Source organism: Drosophila hydei, unplaced genomic scaffold, assembly GCF_003285905.1.
Source record: "Drosophila hydei strain 15085-1641.00,03,60 unplaced genomic scaffold, DhydRS2 tig00000060-arrow-pilon, whole genome shotgun sequence".
In the NCBI taxonomy this organism is placed as follows: Eukaryota; Metazoa; Arthropoda; class Insecta; order Diptera; family Drosophilidae; genus Drosophila; species Drosophila hydei.
Genome location: NW_022045656.1, coordinates 8,773,538 through 8,801,180, shown reverse-complemented (window position 1 = coordinate 8,801,180; position 27,643 = coordinate 8,773,538). Strand labels below are relative to the sequence as shown.

General features: G+C 40.7%; 1 protein-coding gene across 1 annotated transcript; it reads right to left on the bottom strand.

Moving 5' to 3' along the window:
• Positions 1–2,964: 2,964 nt before the first annotated feature.
• LOC111602571 (nephrin) lies at positions 2,965–27,643 on the bottom strand. The gene is made up of 12 exons (XM_023319727.2): positions 27,352–27,643; positions 7,049–7,558; positions 6,809–6,979; positions 6,456–6,746; positions 6,093–6,392; positions 5,738–6,028; positions 5,367–5,669; positions 5,017–5,301; positions 4,661–4,942; positions 3,793–4,595; positions 3,325–3,729; positions 2,965–3,046 (listed from the first exon to the last, which is right to left on the bottom strand). The coding sequence occupies exons 1-12, from the start codon at positions 27,416–27,418 to the stop codon at positions 3,038–3,040; spliced, it is 3,717 nt and encodes a 1,238-aa protein (XP_023175495.2). The 5' UTR covers positions 27,419–27,643; the 3' UTR covers positions 2,965–3,037.

Sequence of the window (27,643 nt, the reverse complement as noted above, 5' to 3'; positions counted from 1 at the left end):
CTGTTGACACTCGCACGGAGTAACTAAACCATGTTGAAAATTAATTTTAATTATTTTGTTATTGCCTGCCTTTGAATTCAGCAAGTGACAATCTAGGCGATTAAAGGTCCACATAACGCTGGCTGCTAGGCCAGAGCGTTGCAATTGCAGACAGTAATTAAAATAACATTTATTTCATTTTATTTGCAATGAAAACATATTCTATTATGCTCAAATATCAGATTTCTGTGAAATTGCATAGCAACGTTTTGAAATTGCAACTTTAATTAATTGACATTTTATGGGCTACACACATAAACAAATACTTTATTAAAAAAAAAAATAATAAAACAAAGAAATCAAATAAAAGAAAACAAAATGAATTGTTTTTCAACTATTGGCAACAAAATTGAAAGCGCAAACAATTTGCAAACCGCAAAGCAAATTGAAAAGTGAAATAATTGATATTAAATTTATTAATATTTAAAACAAAATCGATCTGTCTCTTCAAGCAGCGACAATAGCTAATGGCTGTGTACATTTTGTGTATCAAACTATTATTTTACATTCAATCTTATTTAAATGTTAAAGTAACTAATAAAAAAAAATAATGATTATTTTAATTTAAATTGCTTTCTATTCACGTGAGAATATAAGTAAAAATATTTATTAGGAAATTATAGCTGAAGCTTGAAAGTCTCTTGAACTTGGCCAACTTCATAAGGCACCCAGACATGATTCTATTTTAAGATACATGTCTGTAAGTTCTTAGCGCTTCTGAGAGACTTGATATTATTAAAGTAAAGTCTGCGCTTGGCATTGGCAAACATATACTTACAGAAAATATAGAAATATGAACAGAGATAGAAGGAAAACTTGACGTCTGTGAGTACACATGCTATTTCACATGAGCACATGCTTATGTAACAGAAAGTAAGTAAAGAAATAAAGCAATACATAAACAAAAAAGTTTCATGCAATCGTTTAATACATATTTGGGGGAACTTTTCCCAGGGGCATATATTTATGGATACATGTATTCATATATATTTCGAAATGTATGTATATATACATATGTATATGAACAGCTAAATACGAAATCTAAGCTGGCAAATGATTTCATTCTGGGGGGCAGTGAAAGCTTGCTGGCATAGACTAATTCTATGATCCGCTAATGCAGGCTCCATAAATTAAGAAATAAATATTATTAAATGTGTCATTAATTAAGCGAGCCAGCGACGCTATTAATTAATAAAATTTCTAAACAAAAAGCCGACGCCGTTAAGTCTGGCCCCGAAAACAATTAGCCAAGCATTTAAGGTGTAAGCCAGCACGCCTACCAAATGGGGCCCACAGCAAAAATGGTGGCACACGAGAATGATGAACAAAGCCAAGCGCTGATTGATGGCAATAGACAAATTTGAGCTCTGCGGCAAAGTCATGTGGCATAATGAAGCAGGTGGTTGGGCCACGGCTGTTGTTCGTAGGCGTTAAGTATCCAGCGGGCATCCAAAGTGAGAGCCCGAAATTAGTTAGCAGCCCAAGAAAAAGTCAAATTTTAGTTTTAATTTTTGAAAATTTGTAAGTTATTTATTCAAATACTTTTGTTTGAAGTTACAAAAATTTGTTGTGGGTGTTTTTTTTTAATTTAATTTTATTTTCTTTTTGTCTTTGATTTGAAATATTTTAAATATTATTTTAATTAATTATATATATATATAATTTATTTAATTTGATTTTATATAGTACACATGCTTATCTTGTTTAAATGCAAAGATCTGAAATCTAAGTTTAATTAACTTTTCTTTTTGCATTCTAATTTTCACTTTCTTTTGTTTTAGCTCATTTCGTTTTGTTTAACATAATTTTTGGCGCTTGCGCGTGTACGCATATTTTATCATGTATATATTTTATTGTCATGCATGATAAAAAGTCGTTGAATTCGTGTAAATATGGTAGATCATATATATGTATATATGTATATATGTATATATGTTTGCATTTGTATATGTTTGTGTATATACCTTAAGCTAGTTTAAATCGGCTCTTAATTCTAACGAAAGTCACGCTTAAGATTATTTTTATAATTGATTAAGGAATTTATCCTTCATATGATGTCAAATCGTTTGTTTTCGCTTTCCTTTTCTTGTTTTTCTACTGTTTTTCTTCCGTTATTTTGCTGAAAATCGTACTTATATGAAGTATGTAGAGATATTGGTATGTCTAGAGCTTAAACTTGAACAACTGCTAATGAGAATGAGTCACGACTCAACAGACTCGTTAATATTTACGCTAATTGCTAAAAATCGTAATTGCTACTAGTTAATATCAAGAAAAATGCCTACAAATTAATATTTGAGTGTTTTGTTGTTTCTACTAATGCTGCAGCTTCTGCTTCTTCAACTTCGTTTTATACTTCTTCTCCTTCCATCATTAATGTTGTATTTGCGGTTGTTTGTCGGTTCTTGTTTATTGGTGAGAGGGGGCAAGCATTTGTAGAGTGGGTTGCGCACCTGCCCCAAAGGCTAATCCATTGCCATCAGCTTCGGCATCGGCAGCGGCATCGACATTGGCATCGGCATCGGCATCGGCATCGGCATGGGCAGCGCCATTGATTGATGTGGACTCAACTTTTGATGTGCGTGCTGGGTATCGTGATGCGGTTAGCCGAACCGAGCCAGTTGGAATCGAGTGGAGTGGAGAGCCTTGGATACAGGTACTTATCACAGCCTTCGAGCGCCGCATGCAAATGTCTTTTCTCAAAATACATTCAACATGTTTCCTCCATTTGCGCTCCATAATAATCAACGTCATTTAGTAATAATTATAAACAGAAAACAAAAACTTGCAACAGCGGCAGCCAAGCCCCAGCAAAAGCACCAACACAAAAACTCCTATTGACTGATTCGACTCAATTTCAATTTCATGATATATTCGATGTTGGTGTTGTTTCTGTTTGTTTTTTTTTTTTCTTTCTTTTTGGTTGTTTTGTTGTGATGTGTGATGTCAATCAGTCCAGCTGGGCTTGGCTGGTGTTTGTTGTCTTTCGTCATTCGGCTTAGTAGGTCTGTCGATTGAATAATAGAAAAGAGGGAAAGGGGAAAGAGATTGGATATTAAATTTAATAAGCCATTATCAATAACAATGCTCAAAGTGGGGCAGCCCTCCAAAGTGCAAAGTTTCATATAAATTTTAATTAGCGTTAACTATCAACGCGAATAAATTTGATGAGAAATCGATATAGGTAAAAGAGATGGACGGAATAAAACCATTCCCTAATTACCCTAAGCTACCTGTCTCTACATAGTTTTTAGAAATTTATTTCCATTGAGTTCTTCAACTTACCACTGGCGGATAGGACATGTACTTGTCGCTCATGTTAAAGTAGGAGCCATCGGCTGGCGGCGCTGGCGATGGCGATGATATGTAGCTGCCTTTGATGACCAGCGAGGAGGCGGGCGAAGGTGATGGTATGTACAGGCCATTGGAGATCAACATATGGTCATCCTTGGCGCGCATGGGCATGCCTTCAATTAGGCCAGTGGCGCTGTTGCGTTGACTGTGCCGCTTGGGATTGGGCAGGGTGCGCGTGAAGTCTGGATTGCACAGCGGGTAGGGGGGCGTGCACATGGAGCTCTCCTGATATTTGGGCGGATAGGCCGTGGACTGTATGATGTCTACGTTCTCCACAAGATATGTCGACGCGGCCGCCTTTTTCTGCACATCCGCCTGCAATGCAGTGATGGGCAGCTGGTTAGGATAAGGCCAATCAGTCTGCAGTTCAATATTTGCTATAAACTGGTGCCCATTTACCTTATAGACTGACTGATTATCATCCTTGGAGTAGGCGTCATCGTTGCTGGGCTCCGTCTCGCCCTGCGACTTATTCTGACGGCGTATAACGAACCAGGCCACAAGCGCTGCATTCAGTACCAGCAGCACCATGGCCGCCGAGGTGATGCCAATGATCATCACATTGGGCAGCTCATCCTTTTCGGTATATTCCGCAGAATGGGGCTGCGAGCCCTTACTCAGGGTTAGCTTGATGTCAGGCATAAATTTGCTGCCGCCTGCCTCATTGTGCGCCATCACGGAGAAGAAGTATGTGCCGCCGGGCTTCAGGCTCTCCAGCGTGATATTCTGTTGGCCTACCTTAGCGTCTACATACTTGTATTTGTCCTCGCCGTGCTGCTTGTAGCGCACACGATAGTAGACCTGCATGCCGCCGTCAAAGCCAGGTGTCCACATCAGCTCTGCGCTCGTGTCACTGACATTGCCCACTCGCAACTGCAGGGGCGTGTCCGGACGCGTGGGCTTACTGAACTCCAGAGTGGTACTGGCTTGGCCCATGGAATTGCGGACCACGCACTCGTACTGTCCATAGTCATCGGCCGAGGTACTCTCCACAAGCAAGGCCGATTCGAAGTGAAGTGGATCCACCTGACGCTCGACGCTCGTGAACTTGTTGCGCCGTTGCATCTTCAAGTCCTTGCCATGGCGACGCCAAATAAAACTGGGCTGTGGTGACGCCAAGGCACGGCAAATGAGCTGAGCCCGCACACCCAGGCGAGCCGCAAAGCGCGTGTACGCCGGCGAGTGATCAATCTCCGGGGAGGCTGTAATCAATCAACAAAATGTAAGATTAGCCTCCATCGACACGAATGATGCTGCGGCTACTTACTCTGCACAACAAGGACCACATTCTGGGCAGCGGGAGGTCCGCGTTGATTGTCCACAGTGCACGTGAAATTGCCAATATCTCCACGCTGAACATTATCGATGTGCAGCAGCGCCGTGTTGTTCTCAAAGGAGGAAGTGGTGCGAGTGGCGAAATCGTAGCCAGGCCGTGACCAGCGCACATGGGCTGCCTCCAGCGGGCGGGCTTGGACCTGACAGGCCAGCACAGCCTGTTCACCAGAAGCAAAATTTTGACCCTCGGTGACGGAGGTAATAATGGGTGCATCTAATTGAAGAGCGAAATCAGCAACTGGCCAACTAGCCGGGATGGCCTTTGCAACCCCACGAGCGACTACTTACATTCCACAATCACTTGAATCTCCAGCATGGCTGTGCCTTGTGTGTTGAGTGCCTCGCACACATAGAGGCCGGCGTCGTTGCGGCTTAGGCGACTTATATTGAGTCGGGGTCCGTCTGATACCAATCGCTGGCCGCTCAACGGGTTGCTGCTAATGGGCAGACCATCCTTGGTCCAGGTATAGCTAATAGACATGGGATTACCGCTAGCATGCAGTTCGACTTGCAGTGGTGCGCCCTCAACACCCACAAAGCTGGTTATCTGGGCGACATCGAACTTTGGAGGAACTATGCACGATAGAAATGGCTAGTCAGAGGGCAAATATTTCTAAGCATGGGCTCAGGTAACTTACAAAGTATGTCCAGGCTGATGGTCTCGTGAACGCTGCGCTGCAGCACTTCGTTGTGACTCTGGCACGTGTAGATGGAGCCGTCGAGATCCTGGGTAATGTTCACATGCATCTCTAAGGTGGACACCGAGCCGCCCCAGAGGCCAGGCCTGTTAGCCAAGTTAAGTCCCTCTACAGGAATGCCGTCCTTCCACCAGCTGATTTTGGCAGGCGGATTACTAGAGCTGGAATCACAAATGAGTTTGGCCCTAATGCCAGGCACTAGATTCTTGGGCGCAACACTAATCTTGACGGTCTCCGGTGGAACTAAATGGACAATCAAATGACAAAGTATGAGAAATTAGGCCGAAAGGCTAGAGTCCATCACAACTTACAATGCACCCCAAGAGTCTTTGTGGCGAATAATGGTATTTCGATGGCAGCATTTTGCACTTCACACTTATAGATGGCATTGTTGTCGGAGGCATTGACTAGCAACGACAGCTCCGAGCTGATTTTGCTGTCGGTTACCTTCGATGCGGCATTTAGGCGCTTATCGTTCTTATACCACTGCAGAGTAGGCGGCGGATTGCCACCAGCGGAACTACATTGCAGCTTTAGGATCGAGCCGGAGACGAGAATATCGCCGTCGTTGTAGCCGGTCAGCAGTGGCGCCGAGGGCGGATCTGTGGAACAGAAACAGCTAAAGCAAACTGCGCACAACTGACCCCAAGGTTCTGTTTCACTTACACAAAACATTCACAGTGTGGGAACCAACAACATTCTGGGAGAGCTCCGCATTGAGCGCATGACAAACGGTGATGAACGTGCGGCTCTGAGAATCGATATTTAAGGTAATGTTTGAGCTGCTCACCCAGCCCCCATCAGCGCTGCTCGTCGTCTTGAAGGTGCCGTTTACCAAGGGGCGGCCATTCATGGACCAGTTGATGCGTGCCGGCGGATTCGAGGGGGCTGTCACGCAATTCAGCTGCACAGCATCCCCAACTTTGGCTTGGGTTGCCCCGCTCAGGAAAACATCCTTCGGCGCGTCTACATGGAACATGCTTTTGTATAAAGGCTACTGACAAGCTTAAGCGCAGCTGGGAAACTTACATAGAACAGTCAGATTCAGTTCGGCCCGCAGCGGTGTATTCGACAATAGATTCTTGGCTTCGCAGACCAAATTGGCGCCATTGTCCGATGCATTGGCCGTAAATTTGTATACGTTCTCCGAGAGGCGACCTGAGGTGCGTTGAGGCGAATTGATGACCTCGCCGTTGCGATACCAAACCAACTGGGCGGGGGGATTGCCGCCACGGCTGCGACAAGCTATTTGTAGCTCCTGACCACGACGCAAAGTCTCACCTTGGCTATAGCCCTCAAAGAATGGTGGTCCGGGTGGATCTAAAGGTTTGGGTATTAAGCCTTGTTGCTGACGAAAGAAAAGCAGATGTTTCTCGACTTACATAGCACAGACAGCTGGACCTGAGCACGCATGGGTACATCAGGGGGCAAAGCCTTATGGCGCGCTTCGCAGGAGTATTCTTTATAGTCGTCCTCAGAGCGTGGCTGCAGATGCAATGTGGAGCTGGTGCGGAAGCGCTTGGCCGACGTTTGATTCACTGAGACAATGGGCTCTGCAGGAGGTAGCCAAGTTAGACCAGTTGAACTTGATGAGCTGGAGCTTGTAATAATGCGGGCCTTACCTAATGTCAACGGCGTCTCGCCTTGATACCAGACTATCTCTGCAGCTGGATTAGCATTCTCGGTGATGCACTGCAGCGTTAGGTTTTGACGTTCGATGACCTCGACTTTGGCATTGCGCGCATAGCCATCGATGGAAATGCTACTGGGTGCTGCCACGATGCTGAGCTTGGCATTGGCGCGTATGGCTGGATTGCCAGCTGCCGGGCCCACCTGGCACTGGTACTCAGCGTCGTCCTCGAGCGTAGCGTTCTTAATTTGCAAGTTGTATGTGCCATGAGCCGTGTCCACCAGTACCGAGTAGCGTGGAAAACCGGGTATGACTGCTGAGAAGCCCAAAGCGAAGCCGTCCTTTGTCCATTGAACCTTGCCGGCGCGCGAGGACACCTCGCAGCGCATCAGCGTATCTGTGCCCTCCAGTATTTGCAGATCGTGGGGGGTAACGCGGAACTTTTGCACAGCAGGCGCGCCTGGCTGTGGAGTATCAGCCTGAGCTGTGCAGCTTACGCCAGCTGTAGAAAAACAAAAAAATTTCGCATATTGTTAATCGGCACGTTCGACAATTGCGCACGTAGTTGGTAACTGGCAAATGCAGCAGGCAGCAGCAAGCAGCAAGCACCTAGTTCAATTGGCAACGCAATCGACCAATCGACCTGTCACCCGGCCCAGTCACAGTCAGAGCTACAGTTACAGTTACCTACTTTTCGCAGCCCACACATAAAATACACATTACTTAAGCATAAGACCCAACGACGCAGCCCAGTCACATCTCACTAATTTGGAACAACTTTTATTTTGTGTTTTCTTGTTTTTGTTTTTTTTTATTTGTTTCGCACACACACGTGTGGCTTACATGTGTGTGTGTGGGTGTATGTGTCAGGGCACTTTGAGGCTGTCATTGAGACATGGACATGTCTGTCCGCTGCGCCGGCTGTCTGCCTTCTGTCTTCATCATGGTCTGCCCGTTGCCAGTCTGTGTGTCGCTATATCAACCCACACCGAAACGAAGTAGGTCTACAGCTTGCGGCTCATTAGCATTAAAATGTCTTAAAGAAAAGAGCAGGCCACGTTCGATACCAAATTGAACCGACTACTTAGCCGTGTGTATGTTACTCTGTGTGTGTGTTGTCGTCGACCTAATCAGCATTAGAGCAATCTACATAGGTAATACACATAAAAGCACGCACAGTGTCACTGGGTCATAGAAAAAGCTAGACAAGCCAAATGAAGGGAAATTAAGTGTGAATTTTCACAGCGAAAACTTTTGCAAAAAGTTTTAGTCCATTAGATTGATCACTTGGACAGCGACAGCGACCCAAATACAAATGTTTGATTGCTAACCAGCCCAAGCTTCATAATAATAAATTAAGATACGAATAATAAATTAAGATACGAAGCCAGCCAACTCTGACGATATGCAAATTGAAACCGGTTTCATATTTTTTTCATGGGCATTTTTAAATCACTTCATTCAAATTAGAACTTAGCCACTGCAATCAATTATCATTTATTATAATTGTCAGCTCATTTTTAACTTGGCTGCCAATCAAAACAAGTTCAATTGGTTATAGCCAATATAATTCAATTCCCAGACAAGCCAAAGCTAAATTAAACTTGTTTAATAACAACAACAACAACAACAACAACAACAAAAAAAAGCACATATTTCTTATATGAAACTGTGTCGAATTGATTGCATGGTTTTTGTGCCACTGTGCGGGCCAGGAACCAGCTAAGGCAAACATTCAAACACTGCGTGAGACGTGCCTACAAATGGCTCAACAAATAAACGTCGCTGTCGTGGACTTCATCAATGGATTAATTGATTATTTGTCGTACACAAGAAGCCAGCGAGGCTGCACGGTCATGAAACGAGCTCGATTTCCGTTGGACTTGAACACGAAATGAACTACAAATACATTTACACATTTACATATAGATCTATATGCATATATATGTAGCTATATACATCTGCATACAGATAGAGCTATCCACTGAATATGATTTGGTCACAACGGAAACGACCACCCGCAGCTGCAAGTTAGTCACTCGGTTTTTCTTGGCCTTTGGGTGCGCGCGCTTCAATTTGCATAGGGCCGCATTAACTTGGCCCAAAGTTCATGCAATTAAGACCAAAGACCAAGAGACAGTTGACCAAACTGCACAGCCAGAACATTTCCTGCGGCAATTAACCAACAACAAAAAACTGCACAACTTGACAGGTTTTGCGTCGACGACGACAACGACAATGTCGAGAAAAACAGAGGCCAAGCCCAGGCCCCGTCTCCGGTTGGCTACAACTCATTTAGTGTCATTACGCAGCAAGCCCCCCGCTCTGTTTGGCCTTACATATATACACCTCTGCACATACATACATATATATATATATATATATATATATATACGTATGCAAGACAATAAGCAATGGGTAATTGTCACACATATGCAAGGCAGGATGGCCAACAAAGAAATCCTTGAAGTGTGACAGTAGGAAGCACTGGCAGACCAGCACACAACCTAAAGTAACAACAAAAACAGAAAACACAGGCTGTAAAGTGAAGTAAAGTGCAAAGTAAATGAAAAGACGAACAGAAGGCGGCTAAAGTAAACCGGTTTACCATTTCATTCATGCGTTCTGCCCACTGCTGGCTGGCTGTTGGCCAGTGGTCAGGGCGCAAGGAGTCGGGAGTCAGCAGTCAGCAGCACTCAGCAGTCAGCTCTCTTAAATTGTCTTCCAAGGGGCTGTAATTGTCAACTGGGCCCACAAATTGTACGCAAACTAAACTAACAGCTTGACCACAAAACCGTTCCATGCCATTCGATGCTGATGTTGATGTTGATGATGTTGCCTATGACGATGTCGATCCTGTGCCTGCACGTCGACTCGAACTTGGCCACAAGTTAAGTAAGTGAGTGTGTGCGAGCTGGCCCAGACGCAAAGCTGCTAATAGTTTTGAGCATGGACTGCGTTTACGTGTGCCACTGGCAAGCGATGCGCAACGCCGGATGTCGCACTAATGGTCAACGCAACCCCTTTTGCTGAGTACACTCCCCTGTTCGGGCGCCAACCTATCTCTCTCTCACTCTCTCTCTCTGTCTCTTCGCCTGTTCTCTGCTTTGTAAGTTAAACTATCTACAAGTCATTAACTCATATAAAGCCAGCGACTGTCGCACAGCAGGCAGGCAGGCTATCAAGCCTATACAACAGCGTGTGCAACAGAGAGAGAGAGAGGGAGAGGAAGAGAGATGGAGATGGAGTAATATTGCTTGTCCACAGACAATCTACGCTGAAGTGGCCTGGACCTAAACCTGAACCTGGCCCGAGGAGCTGCTGCTCTCTTGCTCTCATACTCATACGCTGGACCAACGCACATTTTGCTCAATGCTTTTGTTTTTTCTCGCCGTCTGTTGCCTGTTGTTGTTTTTATTTTTCTCTATTCTCTTTTTTTTTTGAACTGCTGCTGCTGCTGTCTTATCAAGACCAGTTTCCAGTTTTGCCGCTGTTTCTGTTTTCGGTTTGCTGTGTTTGCCTGCAACTTCAGTGCGTTAATGGAAAATATTGTGGCATATCACAGGAAATCCGGTGAGGTTTTTTCTCGCACTCCTTTTGGCGTCAGGACACTTAGCGTGCGCACAGCCAACAGCCAACAGCAGCAATAACAGCAACGACAAGAGGCATTCGAATGACTTTGACAAAATTAACGGTCACATAAATCTTTCCCACAGAGCTTCTAGGCTCTCTTTGCGGCTTTGCGTTATAAATTTAATTAAAATTTCTTCTGTTGTTTTTTTTTTTCAATGTATTCACATGTTGTTGTTGCGGTTTTGCTGTTGTTGTTGTTGGCGATGGCGGCAACGCAACGCGCTTTGTTAATTTAACAAATGTCTTTTATTATATTGATTAAAGCGGCTTTGGTGTCAAATTTGTTGTCAGCTATGTTAAGCGCCCACAAAGTGTTTGGAATTGTTTTAAATGGCGCTGCGCAAAGGATTTCTGGGTAGCCATGACAATTATTTTCAACATGTGGCTTAGAGCTCACCACACAGCAACAGCAGCAGCAGCAGCAGCAGCAGCAGCCCTCGCCCCGCTCGGATATGTGAAAGGCTTATAATTTGAAAACCAGCTAAGTAAATGGTGTGCACTCGATGCTGAGCCGCTTTGGCCAACAAGTTTGTTGGATCATTTTTCCGCCGAGCTGGTCTGGAGCAAGCATAAGGACATACAAGCAAGGTGCCATAATATGTGGAAAAATCCGAAGTCTGAATACCAAAAGATATTTTATCCAGAGCAACAAGATGCCGAGTTATTGCTATTTCAAAAGAATTTAGTTGCTCCAATATCACAGCATGTTGTTCTATTTAAAACAGTCTCAAGTATCATAAGTCCCAGCCCGCATAGCGTTCGTCTATCAATCTTCGCAAAGGAAACTTCGCAATTCAAGTTAAACTAGTTTTGCATACTTCGACTGCTCGTCTGGAATATCAAAGTCATCGCCTCTTTAAAAATATGAAAACTCATTTTTTACAGTCTTCAGATACGTGTTGCAAATGGCAAATACTTTAGACTTAAATAGATCAGACCGGTTCGAAGTTGGAATATTGATTATATATCAATTAATTATGCTTGCCACTAAGTTCTCGGCTAATGGATGCGAAAATGAAAACAATTTCCAGCCTTGATTACATAATGCATAAATTGCTGCCAGCATTAAATCAATTGGAGCATTGTTAAGGCAAATTTCGGCTTTCATATTTATTGTCATATGCATATATAAACACTTTCATTGTCGTCTATTGATACGCTTTGAGCTTGTTTTCATATTTTCAATAACAAAATTGCCAGCATCCTTTATCTCGACTTCATCTTTCATATTCACTTGCCGTCGATTTCAATATTCTCCTTTATTGTCTGAGCTCTTGGCTATCTTTATGGCTCTGGCCCAGCCACCGCGCTGTCCCAGCATTTAATGTTCGCCTTGGGCACGCTTAATAAATTCACAATAAAACGCATTTGACTCACGCTAATCGCACAGGCCACAATAACATTCTCAGCGGCAATGGGGCTTTCAGAATTGCTCTCTTCTTCTCTGTCTCTCCCCCACTCTTAGTCACTTTCTTCATCTCCATCTCTCCTACTGCGCCTGCGAAGCTCTTGGTAAATTTCACACAAATTGCCGCATTACCAAGTCTGTGTGTCTCTGTGGGTGTGTTGTGTTTGTGTTGTGTGCCCTGTGCACTGATTGAATTATAAAATTTGCAGCTGAACAAATGTGACCAGCCATATCAAATGGCTCCGCACACTCACATACACACTCATGCCCACCACTCACACCCTCCTCCAGCCGGCTGTCAAAAACGGACTGGCTCTTTGGCAGCGACGTTAAACTAATCAACTAATTTGCTATGAACTTTGCGGTCTGAACAAATTAGAGCGCCATTCTCGGGGACAGACCATTGCCTGTAGTGGGCTTGGCTAGCGGGTAGAGGGCCAGCGCCAAGTAACCCAGCCAGCCATAGCATTAACATTAATTATTTTCTGCTTCATGAGCATTTTAGATGAACAAGAACTGGCGACTGGAGACGGAATGCGGGAGTTGGGAGATGGGAGCTGGGAGACTGGAACGAAGACGATGTGCACCCGGCTTCAGTGGCTGCTCCATTCAATGCTAACCGACGCTTTCATCTTTAATTAATTAATAAAAATTATTGCCCCTTTTGAACTCTGCGGCTGTCAACTATTTTTTTTTTTGTGTTTTTAAATATGCAACGAAATACTTTCTGTTTTCTATAATTTTGTTCGGGCTGCTGAGTTTGACCGCAGCATAAAAAAACTGTTTTGAAAATTGAAAGTATTTTGCGGCTAGCCCATGCGGGCCAGGCAATTAGTTAAATTAAGTCTGGCATTTCGCTTAGAATTCTTTTCAACTCAACAATTTAAATGCCAAAATATTTAGCTAAGCGCACAAATTTGCAAAACATAAATAAACCAAAAACGAGCTTAAAGATATGTGTAAATATATATATATTATTATGAATAAAATCAAATACTCTGATATGATGACTCCACTCTAAGTCCGAGTTTGTCAGCATTCGGAAGAGCCAAAATGAAAAATAACAAAAATACAAACAGATTTTGTTGGCATTATTGTTGTTGTTGAATATCTTCATATTTATTTTATATACAAATTTTTTTTTCAAAATAAAATAACAGAGAACTGTAATAGAGTTGATGATTTTATGACTGTAAGCCACTCAGCAAAACATTCGTTGGCTTATACGTTCGTCCGGTTGTCAAAGCCCGGCCAAGCAGTTTTGTTATTGTTGTCACCGTTGCGTGGGCTAAAGATTTTTAACACCCACATGCCCCGCCGAGACATCGTCGCGGGGGAAATATGTAATTTTATTTAAAAAAAAAAAAAACAGAGGAAGAAAACGAAAAATTGACAAATTTTATTAGTCATAAATTTTGGGCAAGCATAAAAATCATGGACAACACCTAGGCCAGAACAAAAATACAAAAATTACTAAAAGAAGAAGATGAAGCTGAGTCGGCAGTCTATGAAAATGAATTATATATATATGTATTTGATATATATATATATACATATATATATTTTGTTATATGTGTATAGGAGAAAGTTTGGATATAGCAATGAGGACGAGCTGCCAGCGCCTTAAAATATGCAACAAAATATTATTTAGTGCGCTCGTAAAACTTCGGTGGGTGTTTGCCTGCAAATGGACAAAGTTTGTGCGACGTCTCGTTCTTATTTTTTGTTATACTCTGTGGCAGGCAAATTAATTTTTTTTTTTTCGAATATTTGTTTCGTTGTACTTTTTGTGTTAAGTAGAGGCAGGCATGGGCACGGGCGAGGGTGCGAGGTGCTTTTAACGCGTTATTTTTAGGTCTTAACGGCACCAACTACCGGTCTTTAAGCCCACACGCCCACACAGCCAGAGGCATACGGAGCCACAGCAGCTGGTCCATTGACACAACCCACAGACAGCTGTAGGGCATTTGAATAAGAAATCTAGCTAGCCGGACCATTTCAAAATGCTACAGCAATACGTATGCTCATATGCTCATAAAGAAATCAAAATCAACATTTAGCGCTAGCCATGGCTTAGAAAACCAGTTCGAGTGGCACTAACTAACTGAGCCGTCGCCGCAGCCTACGTGCCTCAAATACGGGTTTATGAATGGCAGCCGCCATATGAATGGCTCGGCTCGGCTTGGCTCACAAAGACGACAAAGACGACAAAAAACGTGGGCCGACAATATCCCCTACCGAAAGACCGAAGCGTCGAGGCTTTGAGTTGTAGCGCATATTAAACTGAATTTCAATTCCAAACTATCCAATGCGAGGGGCTGTTCGAAGCGCAGCTCTAGCTTTAGGTTTCGATGTATGTATATTCAGCGAACTGGTCTCCCCCTCCCTCTGCCTCTCGCTCTCCTTCGCTGGCTCTGTCTTGGGCACCCAGAGCACGCACCTGGCTTTGACGTTTTTGCCCGGCTTAGTTTAATGCGCTGCGCGAATTGGCGGATCGACGGATCGCCGGAGCGCCGGATCGACAGCAATCGACGGCTGCACTTGTCGTTTGCCAAATGCCAAGACACGAAGCCGGAGAAAAAGCCATTGCATGCCACACTTGGCTGTTGCTATTGCTGTTGCCGTTGCCGTTGCAGTTGCTGTTGCCGTTACTGTTGTTGGCTGCTGGCTGGTGTATGTGGCAGCTGCATAATTATAATGTCTGGGCCCAATTGGCCCGCTGGCTCTGTATTATGTTTTTCCCTCGCTGAACGTCTTGGCTTGCCAAGCTGCTTGCCTGTCTGTCCGTCTGTCTGTCTGTCGGTCTGCCTGTCTAGCCAAAAGGTCAAACTACATATTTTTGCTGTTTTTATTGACGTGCTGAACTTTAAGTGTGAGACTTAGAAATGAGTTTAGCCAGCAACTGGGTTACAAATGTTAAAAACTTCAACATGAAAACTAAAATATGAAGTACAAATTAGATTTAGAAGTCATTTAAATCAAGTCAAGTAATTAATACACTTAAAACAAGTCATAAATTATAGAGTTGAGCAAATAAATGAGCACAAGCCTCAGCTTCATAAATAATCGCAGCTCGCCAAATAAATTTCAAGCAACATTTTTATAAGCTACAGGAAACAGCTTGATAAAAATGTGCATAAAATCTGCCAAACTGGAAATAAAATCAAGAAAATATGAGAAACATAAATTCAAAACTATTTCAATTCGTTTCCCTTTATCAGCTTCGTCAAATCAATTTCGTCGCTCTGGCTTTAGCTAATAGTCGCAAATTATTCAATTTTTGATATAGATAATAAATTGGTAAATTAATATTAGTTAAAGCGATATATTTAAAACGGAAATATTTTATGCCAATGCAATTTTTTTTGTCATCCTGTGAGTCGTAAAAACAATACGTTTTTTTGCTCATTAAGTCAACTATAAATAAGTATATGTAAATGTTATGTATGCAATTCCATTTGATTTTTATTTTGTTTTATTTTATTTCATTTTCTTTTTTTATATTTTTATTTTTATTTTTATTGCCTTGTACCCGCACCGCTCACGTAGCATCCATCCATGAATGGGTTTTGCGGGTCTGTTGAAAAGTTGTTGGGTTTTTTTAGTTTATTTTCGAGTATTGTGTTTGCCTTTTTGTTTCATATTATTTATGTATGCAGATTTAAACTTTTTTAACTGTGGGATTGTTTGTTCGCAGCTTTATGGAAGCCAGCTCGTTTGTTTTTTAAAAAGTTTAATGGCCGTCTGATTGCAGACCAAAATGTTCGTATTACCTATTTATGTTTTCAAGGATGTGTTCATTAAGCTTTAAGATTTATGCAATGTGTAGAGAGGTGCGTGTGAACGTATGCGGGCAGTGCTCACAGATTTAGTTTCATTTTATTTAAATTTAAAGCGCAATACACTCAAGCACACATACATTCATCTATCTATGTATACAAAAGACATTTCATTTTGCACTTCAGTCGCGAGTCTAAGAACTGAAAAGCCAGTCAAGCGCGTCGGGCCTGAAATTCAAGTTATCTGAAGGCGTTTTAAAAACTGCTCGAGCATAACAACTGTCTGCGGGCCCCTAGCCAAAAGTTAGATAATCAAGCGACACCAAAAAGTCAAAAGATACGCGAGCAGTGCAATACGAAACACGGCCACACTGGCCAGATTAATGGCTACAATCTGATTACTTTGAGGCCAACAACAAGAGACAACAGCAGACAGCGGACAGCGGACAGCGGCCACAAGACAAGAGCCAAGACAAAGGCCAGTCAACGATGGGAGCCATAATTAAGCAAAGCCGTCGTCATCGTCGTCGTCGTCGCAAGTCGCTGTTTAGTCCGAATTTGTAAATTATAGACAAGCCGGGTGGGAATAATGCTCCACATGCCCAGCAACCAAATTGTTCATTTGTCAAAATTAACACGCGGTCAAAAGCCAAGAGCTCACTCTCGTTGCTGTTGCTGTTTTTGTTGTTGTTAATCTTCATGTTGGCCGAATACTAAGCAGTTCCTTAACTTAAAACAGATATTTTTAGTCATGATGCGTAGGAGCAGTCAGTTATTAATTATGTAAATGATCAGTAGAGGCATTGCTAAAAGCAGATGGACCAACTGATTGATTGGACTAAGATCAAAGCATTGCCTTAAAGATAAACTCCAGACGTTCGACTGATTTTCGAAGTCTCGCCTTCATCTTAATTTTTGTAATTTTTCGTTCATTTAAATTGTTATTTTTACAAGAAAACATCAAATCAAACCGAAATTAATCATAAGCAGAACAACTTTTTGTTGTTGGAGATGTGTACGGATAAATAAGTTTGTTAGCTATAGGTCATATATAGCTATATGTCGATAGCTACAACTTTTTAATTATGCATAGTAAAGTGAATAACTGAAGAGATGTTAAGTGGTATTTCCTTCAGTTACGAAAATAATTTATTATGTAATTATTCTATAGATATATCTAAAAAATATGTATAGTTACATGGAACTACTCTATAAAATATGTATGTGGAGCTCTCCCAGCATTTGCATATCTAAAGTCAGACTCATATCTAAGCTGATCTAAATTGTTATTCTCTGCTGTTTTCCCATATGCATATCTGTGTCTTTATCTAGATTAAGATTCCTATCTCAAGTGAATATGTAAAAACCTTTTCCAACACTTATTAATGTGCATTTTAGTAATACATTTTCGATAACAATTGAAGTTGACCCAGTATTGGACCTTAATTATTATGCTTGCTGCTAGTTCTTGTCTTGTTGTTCTTGGAAATTGCAAAAGCAAATTGAATAAACGAAACAGCTTTAAACAATTTTCACATTGTCGCGTCTTGTTATTAATTCAATTTTTTCATTTTTATATTTTTGTTGCTTATTTTTTCGTGTTCTTTGTTTTTTTTTTTGGGACACAGTTACCGTACACTTTTGTGGGTTTTCGACCACGTTTCTGGCAGTTTAATTGAGGCAGCGGAGGGGAAACAGATACTGACAACTGCTGTTGCTGTCCAAAACCGGCTTAGGCGCGTCGCACACACAAACAACTCATAGCCATCCATCATTATGAAATGTGCTTGAGTGTGTGTGCGTGCGTGTGTGTGTGAGCTGCACCTGCTCGCGTTTAGCTGGCCTGGGAAGCACAAGTTAAACTCGCAAGAGGCCTCCTTCATTGATAGTTTCATGCACTCAGAGCTCAACTTTCGCATGCGCAAAGTTGTCGGACAACATATGCTGACCATCCAACCAGAGTTCCAGAACCCAGCTCCCAGCACTAAGCGCTCAGTTCCTAACTTCCAACTCCGCTCCAGTTAAAGCGGCGATCTGTGTAGCTGGAACCGGCCCAGCTGGCTCGCTTCAGCTTCTGTTTTTGCTGTGATTCTGCGTAGCTTGGTCTGGGTTCAGTTCGTTCAGGTTTTTATTTTGTTTTCCTTTCAACAATATTTTTTTTCTTCTGCGTTTTGCTTTTTGTTTTTGTGCAGCGAACGTAAGTTAATATGACTTGTAGCACGATGATTGCTTCCTGTGGCAGCGAGTGACTCGAAAGCTCGCACGACGCTTAGGCGCTGACAGCGACGCTGACGCTGACGACGCTTCATCAGCTTTTGTTGGCCAACTTTTGTGAGCCGACTTTTTTTATGAATGAAAAATCGCTGCTGCTGCTGCTGCTGCTGCTGTTGCTGTCACTGTCCCTGCTGCTGGCGGAAGTAATAAATTAATTGAGTAAATATCGATTCGCACTGCTGCTGCCAGGGCTGCCTTGTTAATTGGCAGCACTTGAACAACACACACACGCGCACAGAATCAAGCATTCAACTGGAAGCTTGGCAATTGGACTACAAAGATTTTTCTCTATTTTGCATAGCCAATTTGGCTTGTTTCAGGGTAAAGGGCGGGCATGAGCCAAAGACGTCTGGCCAAATCGTGTTAGCGTAACGAATTCAGGCAACAAGCGCAGCTCGTCAACCTTTGTCGCTAGATCCTTCGCCTCGACGAGATTAATGACCATTGATAGCGCATATTCGAGTGCGCATCAAGCGTATTAATGCAGCTTGATAATTTATTGAAAGCGCTTCTAATGAATTTTTATGTTTTGGCTTAAAGCATACACCAGCAGCAGCGGCAGCATATTGACTGAGCAGAGTGTGTGCTTGGGGTGCTTCTAAAGCGCTACTAAGTGCCTTTTAACGGCTGCTTCCGCTAGCGTTTGACTTGTAATTTGGTACGTAAAGCGTTTTTTATGGCAGCTTTTATGGCAGCATATGCCAACAAGCTGCCTCATCGTGCGTACTAGACTTAATTAATTGGCCAACGGCGTTGTTTTACCAATTATTTCTAGTTCTGTTTCTGTTTTGCGCTTAGCACAGCCAACTTCAATTTCAAATTGGCAACGCTGTGAAAAACTATTCAACATCAGCTTAAATGTAGAAATTCATATTTTATGCCAAAAGCGAGCAGCTCAATAAAACCCAATTAAATATGCGAATGTCCAGTTGAAAATTGACTATTTACTTAATACAGAGCGAAGCTGAGGACTGCCTGAAGGGCAGTCGAGCCAGTAAGGTGGCTAAGCAAAGACAACTTAGAGCTAACTGTCAAGCACACAGCCAGCAGTTGGCTTAAATTATCTGCACTAACTAATTTTACTGTTGATTTTATCTTCGGATCATTGGTTCGAGTCGCCTCTGGTGCTTGATATTATGATATTCATTTGAATTGACAAACTTACGTTAATGAACTTAAGCTCCATTTGCTGGGATTAATGTTGTTTATGCATTGCACTGTATTCAGGCTATAAATTGTTGCACAAATATAAACAGCAGTTGCGCCGCTTTCAGTGCAGCTCATCGCATGGCCCACGCCTTTAATTACAGTTGCAGTTGACGTGGCTATAACTGTTATAAGCCGCTAGAACACTCACAGCCAGCAGATAGCAGCTTCACACGTTACATATATTTAACCCAATATTTTTGCAGAAATTTTATTATTTCGTGTTTTTCTTTTTTGTTGCTAGTGTCGCGCTCTCTCTCGCTTGTATGGTGCTGTTGTTGCGGCTGCCTTATCGGATTGATCTGAACGTCATGCATAATTGCATATATCAGATGCGAACACCTAACTGTACACAGGTTCATATGTATATATGTATATATATATGGCTATATGCTCGTTACGAGCAACCCGTCATAAACAGCAAAGGCAGCAACAGCAACAGCAACAACTGCAACTGTTGCAACTTGTTTGCTCTTGCTGCGGCTGCCGTTGACGCCACCTAACTGTCAACTTTCTTTTTTCGCCGGCTCACATAATTACAGCCAAAGTCTGTATGGCTCAGTCAATGTGTGTATGTGTGTGTGTGTGTATATACGGTGTATTAAGTTTTACTTGCATGCAATTAGCATAAAAAATATCAACAGAGCTTGCATTTATATAACGCTACAAATTATGCATCATTGGAGCTGCCACAGCAGCAGCAGCAGCAGCAACGCCAAATTGCAACGACGTTGAATAATGACCGAAAATGCAATGGCAACCAGCCGCCAACTGCCACCCCGACTTTGAGCTACCAGCTACCAGCTAGCAGCCACCAAGTGGCAGTGGCAGCCAACAGCCGCCAGTTGCCACCGCAGTTGCCACAGCCTCAACTTCAGCTTCAGCTGACGACAGACAGCTGCCGACAATGATGGAAATGGAGATGGAGATGGAGATGCAGCTGGAGACGGCGAGCATATGTAGGAGTCGTCGACGGCTACCCAGCGTCGTGGTAGTTGCCGTGCCACTGACACCACACGCACGCCCACGCTCACACCCACTCGCTCATGGCCACGCCCGCGCCCCAGCACCGTCCACTTTCAGTGCAAATCTAGGCGCATTGGCTGTAAATCTGCAATTGCAAACATGCTCAAACGCCAAACAAACGCAGCAAACCTTCTGCTTGAGATGGGCAAAACACAAAATTTAACTCGATATTTGAGATTTGAGTTAAGATAAGGGCGGCTTATAGAAATATTATAAATATAATATAATAAAATATATTTATGTGTGTTTGATGACAGCCAAAATTTAAGAGATTTTAGAACTGTTCAATAGAAATATATATGAAAAAGAATTAGATAAATAAAGCATATATCTAAGTCAGGCGAAATTCATTATTGGATTAATAAATAAATCTAATTTAATACATAAAAATATTATAAAGATATTATATAGCTGGAATGAAATATATATGAAATATAAGAAATTAATTTAATATATATAAGCTATTTAAGTCTTCAACTCAACTAAAATATCAAGCCAAGCTTCAGTTAAAAACTCCCTTAAAATAAATATAAATTGCCTTAACTGTAAGCATCATATATTATGAACTGTAAGCATCATATAAAATAAAATAACAAAAAATATAAAAATTCAACATTTGCGTAGAAAATTTGGAATATCAAAAATAATGTCAATGGCCCATTGTTTGCGTGGCGTGTGAAAAAGTCCACAAAATAAGGTCGCGTAATAACAAATATCGATGAGGCGAACGTGCCCATCTCTAATGCTCCGCATATGCAAGCAAATACATGAATATGTATGGGTATGTATGTGTGCGTGTGTGTGTGTACTTGGTGCATTGAAAATAGGCTCAGTTGGGCGTGGATGGGGATAGCTGGGTAGGCAACGGCACGCATGAATAGAGACATAGACAGCTCGACGCTTTCAAAGCGCATTCGTGTACGGCGCTGCACGGTGGGTTTTCACCCACTTGACGCGCAAAGTGGTGCAAAATAAGCGCAGTGCTAGGCGCACATAAAGCACAAATATGCCAACATGTGAGCGTGTGTGAGAGTCAGTAAAAAGACAAACAAAATGAAAGCGTATAGCAGTTAAAATACACACACACACACACACACACACACAGATGCACACTCATATGAGAAAAGACAAAAACAAGCTGAGAAAAAAGTGATATAAAAACACACACACAAAAAAATTGGTTCAATTTAGCACAGAGACAACGCTAAGGAGGTGGAGCACGTCAGCCAACAACACATTGGCAGCATCGGTTCACGTTGATGGGCTTGAGCCTATTTGTAGCTCCAATTCAGCTAGCGTTTCTTTATTTTTTCTGTTGTTGTTGTTGTTTGTGTTTTTTTTACAATTTTTGCAGTCGAAACGAGCGACGACAACTCGTTAGCACAAATTTGCTTTGAGGGGTGTTTAATGGGCGGGTGGCTGTTGCTAAGGGCAGGCAGCGGAGGCAGCAGGAGGTGCACTCCACTCCAATCTACTCATTGCTGTCAACGCCTTTTAAATGGGCAGCTACGAAAAACCTTTTTACAATAGAATGAAAAGCCAAAGCGGAACGCGTTCCCAAAGCCGCCGCCAAAAACAGGAAAAGTCACTTCACTTTGTTGTTGTTGCTGTTGATATTTTGGCAAATTTTCATAAACTGTTATTTATTTTTATTGCACAAAGCAAATGTTAGCCAAAGGAAGAAAAAAATAACAGCAAAAGACGCTGCAAAAGTTGCAAAGCAATTTTCTGCTGCTTGTTGTTATTATTATTATTTGTGTTTTCTCTCTTCCTCCCTCTTTTAGTGTTAATTTTTTCAATTTTTTTTTTGGCTGGCAAAAGTCTGTAGCGGAAGTGAATTTGCAAAAAACACAACAACAACAACAAGTAACAGGGGAAAAAGGAAACTGTTGTGCGCTTTTGACCAGGTCCCAGTTAAAGGCGGCACAAAAACATACAACAACAACTATAAACATATATAAATCTATATATATATATATACATATTGTACAAAAAAGAGTGTCAGACTGAGCGACTCGTTGAGTACAAGCAAATATGCATAAGCTAACAACAACAGCAACAACAGCACAACAACAACATCAGTAAGAGCAACAGAAACAACTTGGAAGCGCATTTTATTTACATAAAAACAAATGACCAGCATTTTGTGCGGGTCTCCAAGCTGCTGGCTGGCTGACTAGCTGGATGCTATCCATCGGGTAGTCAAAGTCAAAGCCGGGAGTGAGTTGTACAAATGGTAAACAAAAAATGAGAGAGCAGTGGAAGTAGCTGCGGAAGGTAAGACAGGGGTTGTAATTATCCAGCATGAGAGATGATGGGGGCAGCAGTTGAAACCCTCAACAAAGTTGCACACGTTGGTGGGTCTATTAGGTAAATGCCTGAGCATGGAACTAGGGACTGGCATTTGCTGGGAAAGTTGCAATCGTCGTCAGTCCCTAGTCCCCAGCATGAGCTGGCAAATACATAAATGTGAAAGGATGGCAACAGAATAATCTGCAGATGGCTTTGCTCACAACTAGCACCCGTACCAGAAGCTCAAGGAGTACAGCTGTAGATATTTATGTTTAGCTAAAAGTACTTGGCAATATCACAAAACAAAGCTGATACTTAAATGGAAAAATAGCTTCGCAACATATGACAAAGTGGAGAGTACAAAAATGTGAAAATTTCAAGAGTTTTTGGTGAAGTTTTTATATTAAATATTTTACTAATTAAATATTTAAGAAGTGAGTTTATCTAGCAAATTATTTTTATTTTTTATGAAATTGGATTTAACGAAAAATAAAGTCTCAAAACAGGAATAGAATATAAAAAATAATTAAAGTATATATTATATATAAAATAAAATGAAGTCCAAATCAAATAATGAATAATGAAAAAATTATATGAAATTTAAAATGTATATATTATGATAATAAAAAAATAAATAAAAAGAATACCAAATAAAATAAAAAATATAAAAAAAAATACATAAAATTATAAAGAAAAAAATATAAAAAATTACATGAATTAATAAAAGAAATATATATATAAAAAGGAAAATACACGAAATTTTAAAAAACAAAATAACTTAAAATAAATTATTAAATATAATTTAAATAGCTTACATTTTTATACAAAATAAACTACATATATAAAACCAAATAAACATTCAAAACACTAAATAAAAGATATATATATATATATATATATATATATATATATATATATATATATATATATAAAAATTGAAATGCAATTAAAATAAATAAATACAAAATATAGTCTAAAAATTTGTTAAAAGAAAAACAAAACAAAATGTATATTAAAAACTTTGCGAAATATCAAACTTTTTTTAATCCCTAACATAAAACATAAAATCTCGCAACTCTCAGATGCAAAGCGGCTTTGAAGAGATGTTTAAGAATATTACACAAAAATGAGTTTTGGGCCAATTCCAAATGGGCCAACATTTGCTCTGGCAATTGCGGTCAGTCTGCCCCCCGTTTTTTCTTTTTAATTTTATATGCTGTTTCGCTATATGTGGGCCGGCTGAGCTAGCTCCTTCCTCCCTTGCCTGACTGCTGCCCACAACCTGTTCAACATAATTTGCAGCAGTTCTTTTTAATCAGAGCAAGTGGCTCGCCGGACAAGTACTCTGCAAGTAGTTCGTTTAGCAGCAGCTGCTGCTGCCCACCGATTAGCCGCTGAGCTTAGCTGAGGTTCAATGCACTGCAAAGTGGTTGCGTATTAACCCACACACTCACGCGTCGCACGGGCGGGGCGTGACGGTGAGGGGCAAGTTTTAGACAAGTGCGTCAAAAGTTTAGCACGTTTGAGGCAGGGCTTTAAGCCAAATCGGTGCTAAGTCCGGCTATGAGCCAAAAGCCGTCCGTTCGCCGAGGTTTAAGCTTTAATTCAATTTGCCTAGCTAAAGCGCTGGGATTATATAGTCAAGTCACAAGGCACATATATGCCCGTACGTGTATATGTGTACGTATGTCTATAAACCTACATATTCACGGGCTTAGATAGCCTGTATTCCCTGCTTTTTGGCCATCAGCGTTTACGAGTTTGTAGGCAAAAGAGATTTGAACATTCTACAGTTTTTTTCCTGTTGTATTACAACTTCTCTCTACACTCTCACTGCCTCTGCCTCTGCCTCTGCTCCTCGCCCCTCGCAGAGCTTAACCACATCCTCAATTTTTCTAGTTGTGCTAAAAAGCGAACAACAAAACACACACAGAAAAAAATGTAATCATAATTTTTGTGCCGCCTTTTGTAGGTTGTAGGTTGGCCGCTTGCTACACATGTTGAAAATTTGACTGCCTCAAAACTGTGTGCTTAGTGCGCTGCCCCATTGCGGGCTCTCGGGCAGGTGTATTTCTTTTTAACAGGCCTGCCTGCCTGCCTGCCACTTTTTCTCTACTTTTATTTCATGTTGTTTTGTTTTTTGCCTGGTTTGCCTTTTGCAGCTTGACTGGTATTAATTTTGAACGCGTGCAAATGGAGCTACGACCACGACCACGAGCTCGACCACATGCCGAGGCAGCTGCTCGCCTGCTCACCTGCTCAGCTGCTCAGCTCCATCCATGTCCCTGGGCGTGCGCCAACCAAAAACCAACTGAAGCTGCTATCATAATGATGCCAACTGCAACTGCTGCTGCTGCTGCTCCCTTTGAAACGATGTGCCACAAAATATTTAAGCAATTTGCTTTAAACTACATAAATTACGCATAATAAACATGCACGAAAATCGATTGCCACAAAATCTTTGTGAATTTTTAAATTACTTTTAAACGCTTTTCTTCTTCTTCTCCCTTTCTTACTCTTATTAAAGAAGCCATTTCGTAATAATATGCAATTAAATTGTGAAATGGCAATTCAACTTTTCAAGCAAAAGCGAATTTATTTCACATATTTTTGACTCTCTGATTTTATGCCTGAATATTTGGAGGACATTTCAGCAATACTCTCGACAGCTTAAGTACTTTAAAATTATTTTCATAATATATATATAAAAATGTATGCATAAATAAATATATATTACTTACTTATTATATGAGCAAAAATTTTAATACTGCATTAAATTTAACATTTATATTTTTCAGTTCAATTTTTGATATATTTTAATATTTAAAATTTATTTATTTGCATGTAGATAGCAAATATATTTAATGTTTTACACTTTAATTTTTTATCAATATTTTTTCAAAATTATTCTCATATTATTATTTTGAATTTTTAAATGATTTTTCATCAAGCTTTAAATTAAATATTAAAAACTATTTGATTGCACATGTTATATTTAAATAGTAAATTTTTTAAAAAGAATTAATATTTATTAAAAATATTTAACTCAATCTATTTTTTAAATATTATAAATTTGAAAACGTTTTTTATGAAAGTAAAATAAATGTTATATTTTATATTTTAATACTTTTTATATATTTATATTTTTAATATTTTATACTTTTATACGTTACTATACATTTTAATTTATAATATTTTATATTTTTTATGTATGTTTTTTTATGTTTCATTAAATATTACACCTATAAAGTGGCAAGTTGATGTCATTTTTGTCTGTAGGAGATTTTTATTTTTAATTTACTGATTTCCTGATGAGAAGAACAACTCGTGAAAAAATGGAGCATCTTGACTTGCTAATCTACAAGTAACAAGTCGACCCATTATTCCCTCATAAATCTATTTCTATATTTAACAAATTCTTTTGTCTTTGCGCCGCTCGAGCTCATAAATGCAAAGGCACGTTCCACTCTCTTTTCATTTGCAATTAGCAGGGCGTTAATCAAAGATTTTCAAAGCTCACTAATAAATTCGTCATGTGCTGTAAAAATGATTAAAGGTCGTGCTAAACAGACAACGACGAAAGCTGATGGAGCAAAACTAAATTCTTAATTCAATTTCCAAACATTTTCATCGGACGATTTTCATCGACGTCGGCGTCTCTATCGACACATTCATTAGCATTGAATCAAAAACAGAACAGAGACAATTTTTGAGTGTGTATTTGTGTGTGTGTGTTAAACTTGTTAAAAATTTTACATTTTTTATGCAAACAGAATTTTAATGCTCGTTTCAATTAGCAGCCGAACAAACTGTGCAACAAAAGGCGCCAAAAACTTTACAATAAAAACTAAAAAACAAAAACTATGCAAAATGCAAATTTGCAAAATTGGAAATAATTAAAAACAGAAACCGACTGCAGGCAGCAACAGCAACAACAACAACAACAAAGTGTGATGGCAAAAATGAAATTATGTGTGCCACAAAGTTCGCCTCGAATTATGTCGCATAAATCAAATAAACAGCAGCAGCAGCAGCAAAAAAAGTAAAAATGAAAGGAAGAAGAAGCAGCAGCAGAAGTTGAGGCACAGCAAAAATGTTGAGCAAAATAACTGAGAAAAAATGTATACGAAAAACTTTTGCATTTAAAGCGAGAGCCAGAGGCTGGCGCTGTGTGAAGGCTGTGCTGCACGGCGTGGCACGGTGGCACGGTGGCAAGTGCCCCGTGTGTTAGCGCAACACTTGGCTATGGCCAAAAACAAAAACAATAACAACAAAAACAGCAACAACAACTACAGCAATTTTTATACGTATTCGCATTGTGAAGTAGAAACCGCAGCGGGCAAAAAACAAGTGTTTAAATGTCAACAGCAAACACAAGAAAAACCAGCAGCAGCAGCAGCAGACAGCAGACAGCACATCAGACAAAAGGAGTTATGTGCGAGTGTATCTGCAAAGTCTGCGGAGCCACACAATTCATGTGGCAAGATAAACGCTGCCGCGTCTGCGTCTGCGACTCATCTTCTATTTGTTGTTATTTTTTTCTATTCATACATATTTCACTTCTTTTTTTGTTGTTGTTGTTTTGTAAGCCAAATGTCATGAACTTTTTGGTGCGGTCAACGTAGCATCTGCATCTGTGAGATACATTTTTGGCGCACATGACGCTTAATAACTTACCCGCGAGCAATGCAAATGTCAAAGTTATCCAAAACTGCATCTTGTAGCTTTTCGATGTGTTGCACATAGATATATGTATGTATATATATTCGTATTTGTTAACAATTTGATTGGCTTTGTGGTTGGCTGTTTACAGTTGCAAATACTTTTGTATCTTGTTTGTGTTTAATTGCAAGCCGCTGCCGCTGCCTCTGTTAGGCTTGGCCATGCATTTGAACCATGCATTTTACACAGAGACACATATACACTCACACACACACTCACACAGGTAGTTAAATTCAACTGTTGTTTA

Excerpts from the sequence above, each read along its gene's own strand:
- LOC111602571 (XM_023319727.2), bottom strand. The coding sequence starts at position 27,418 with ATGTGCAACACATCGAAAAGCTACAAGATGCAGTTTTGGATAACTTTG. Across the intron at positions 6,980-7,048 it reads CGAGACGCCGTTGACATTAG|AGCCCATTGTCTCAGTGAAT; the intron begins GTAAGGCCCGCA and ends TACCTCCTGCAG. Across the intron at positions 5,670-5,737 it reads AAAGACTCTTGGGGTGCATT|TTCCACCGGAGACCGTCAAG; the intron begins GTAAGTTGTGAT and ends TTGTCCATTTAG.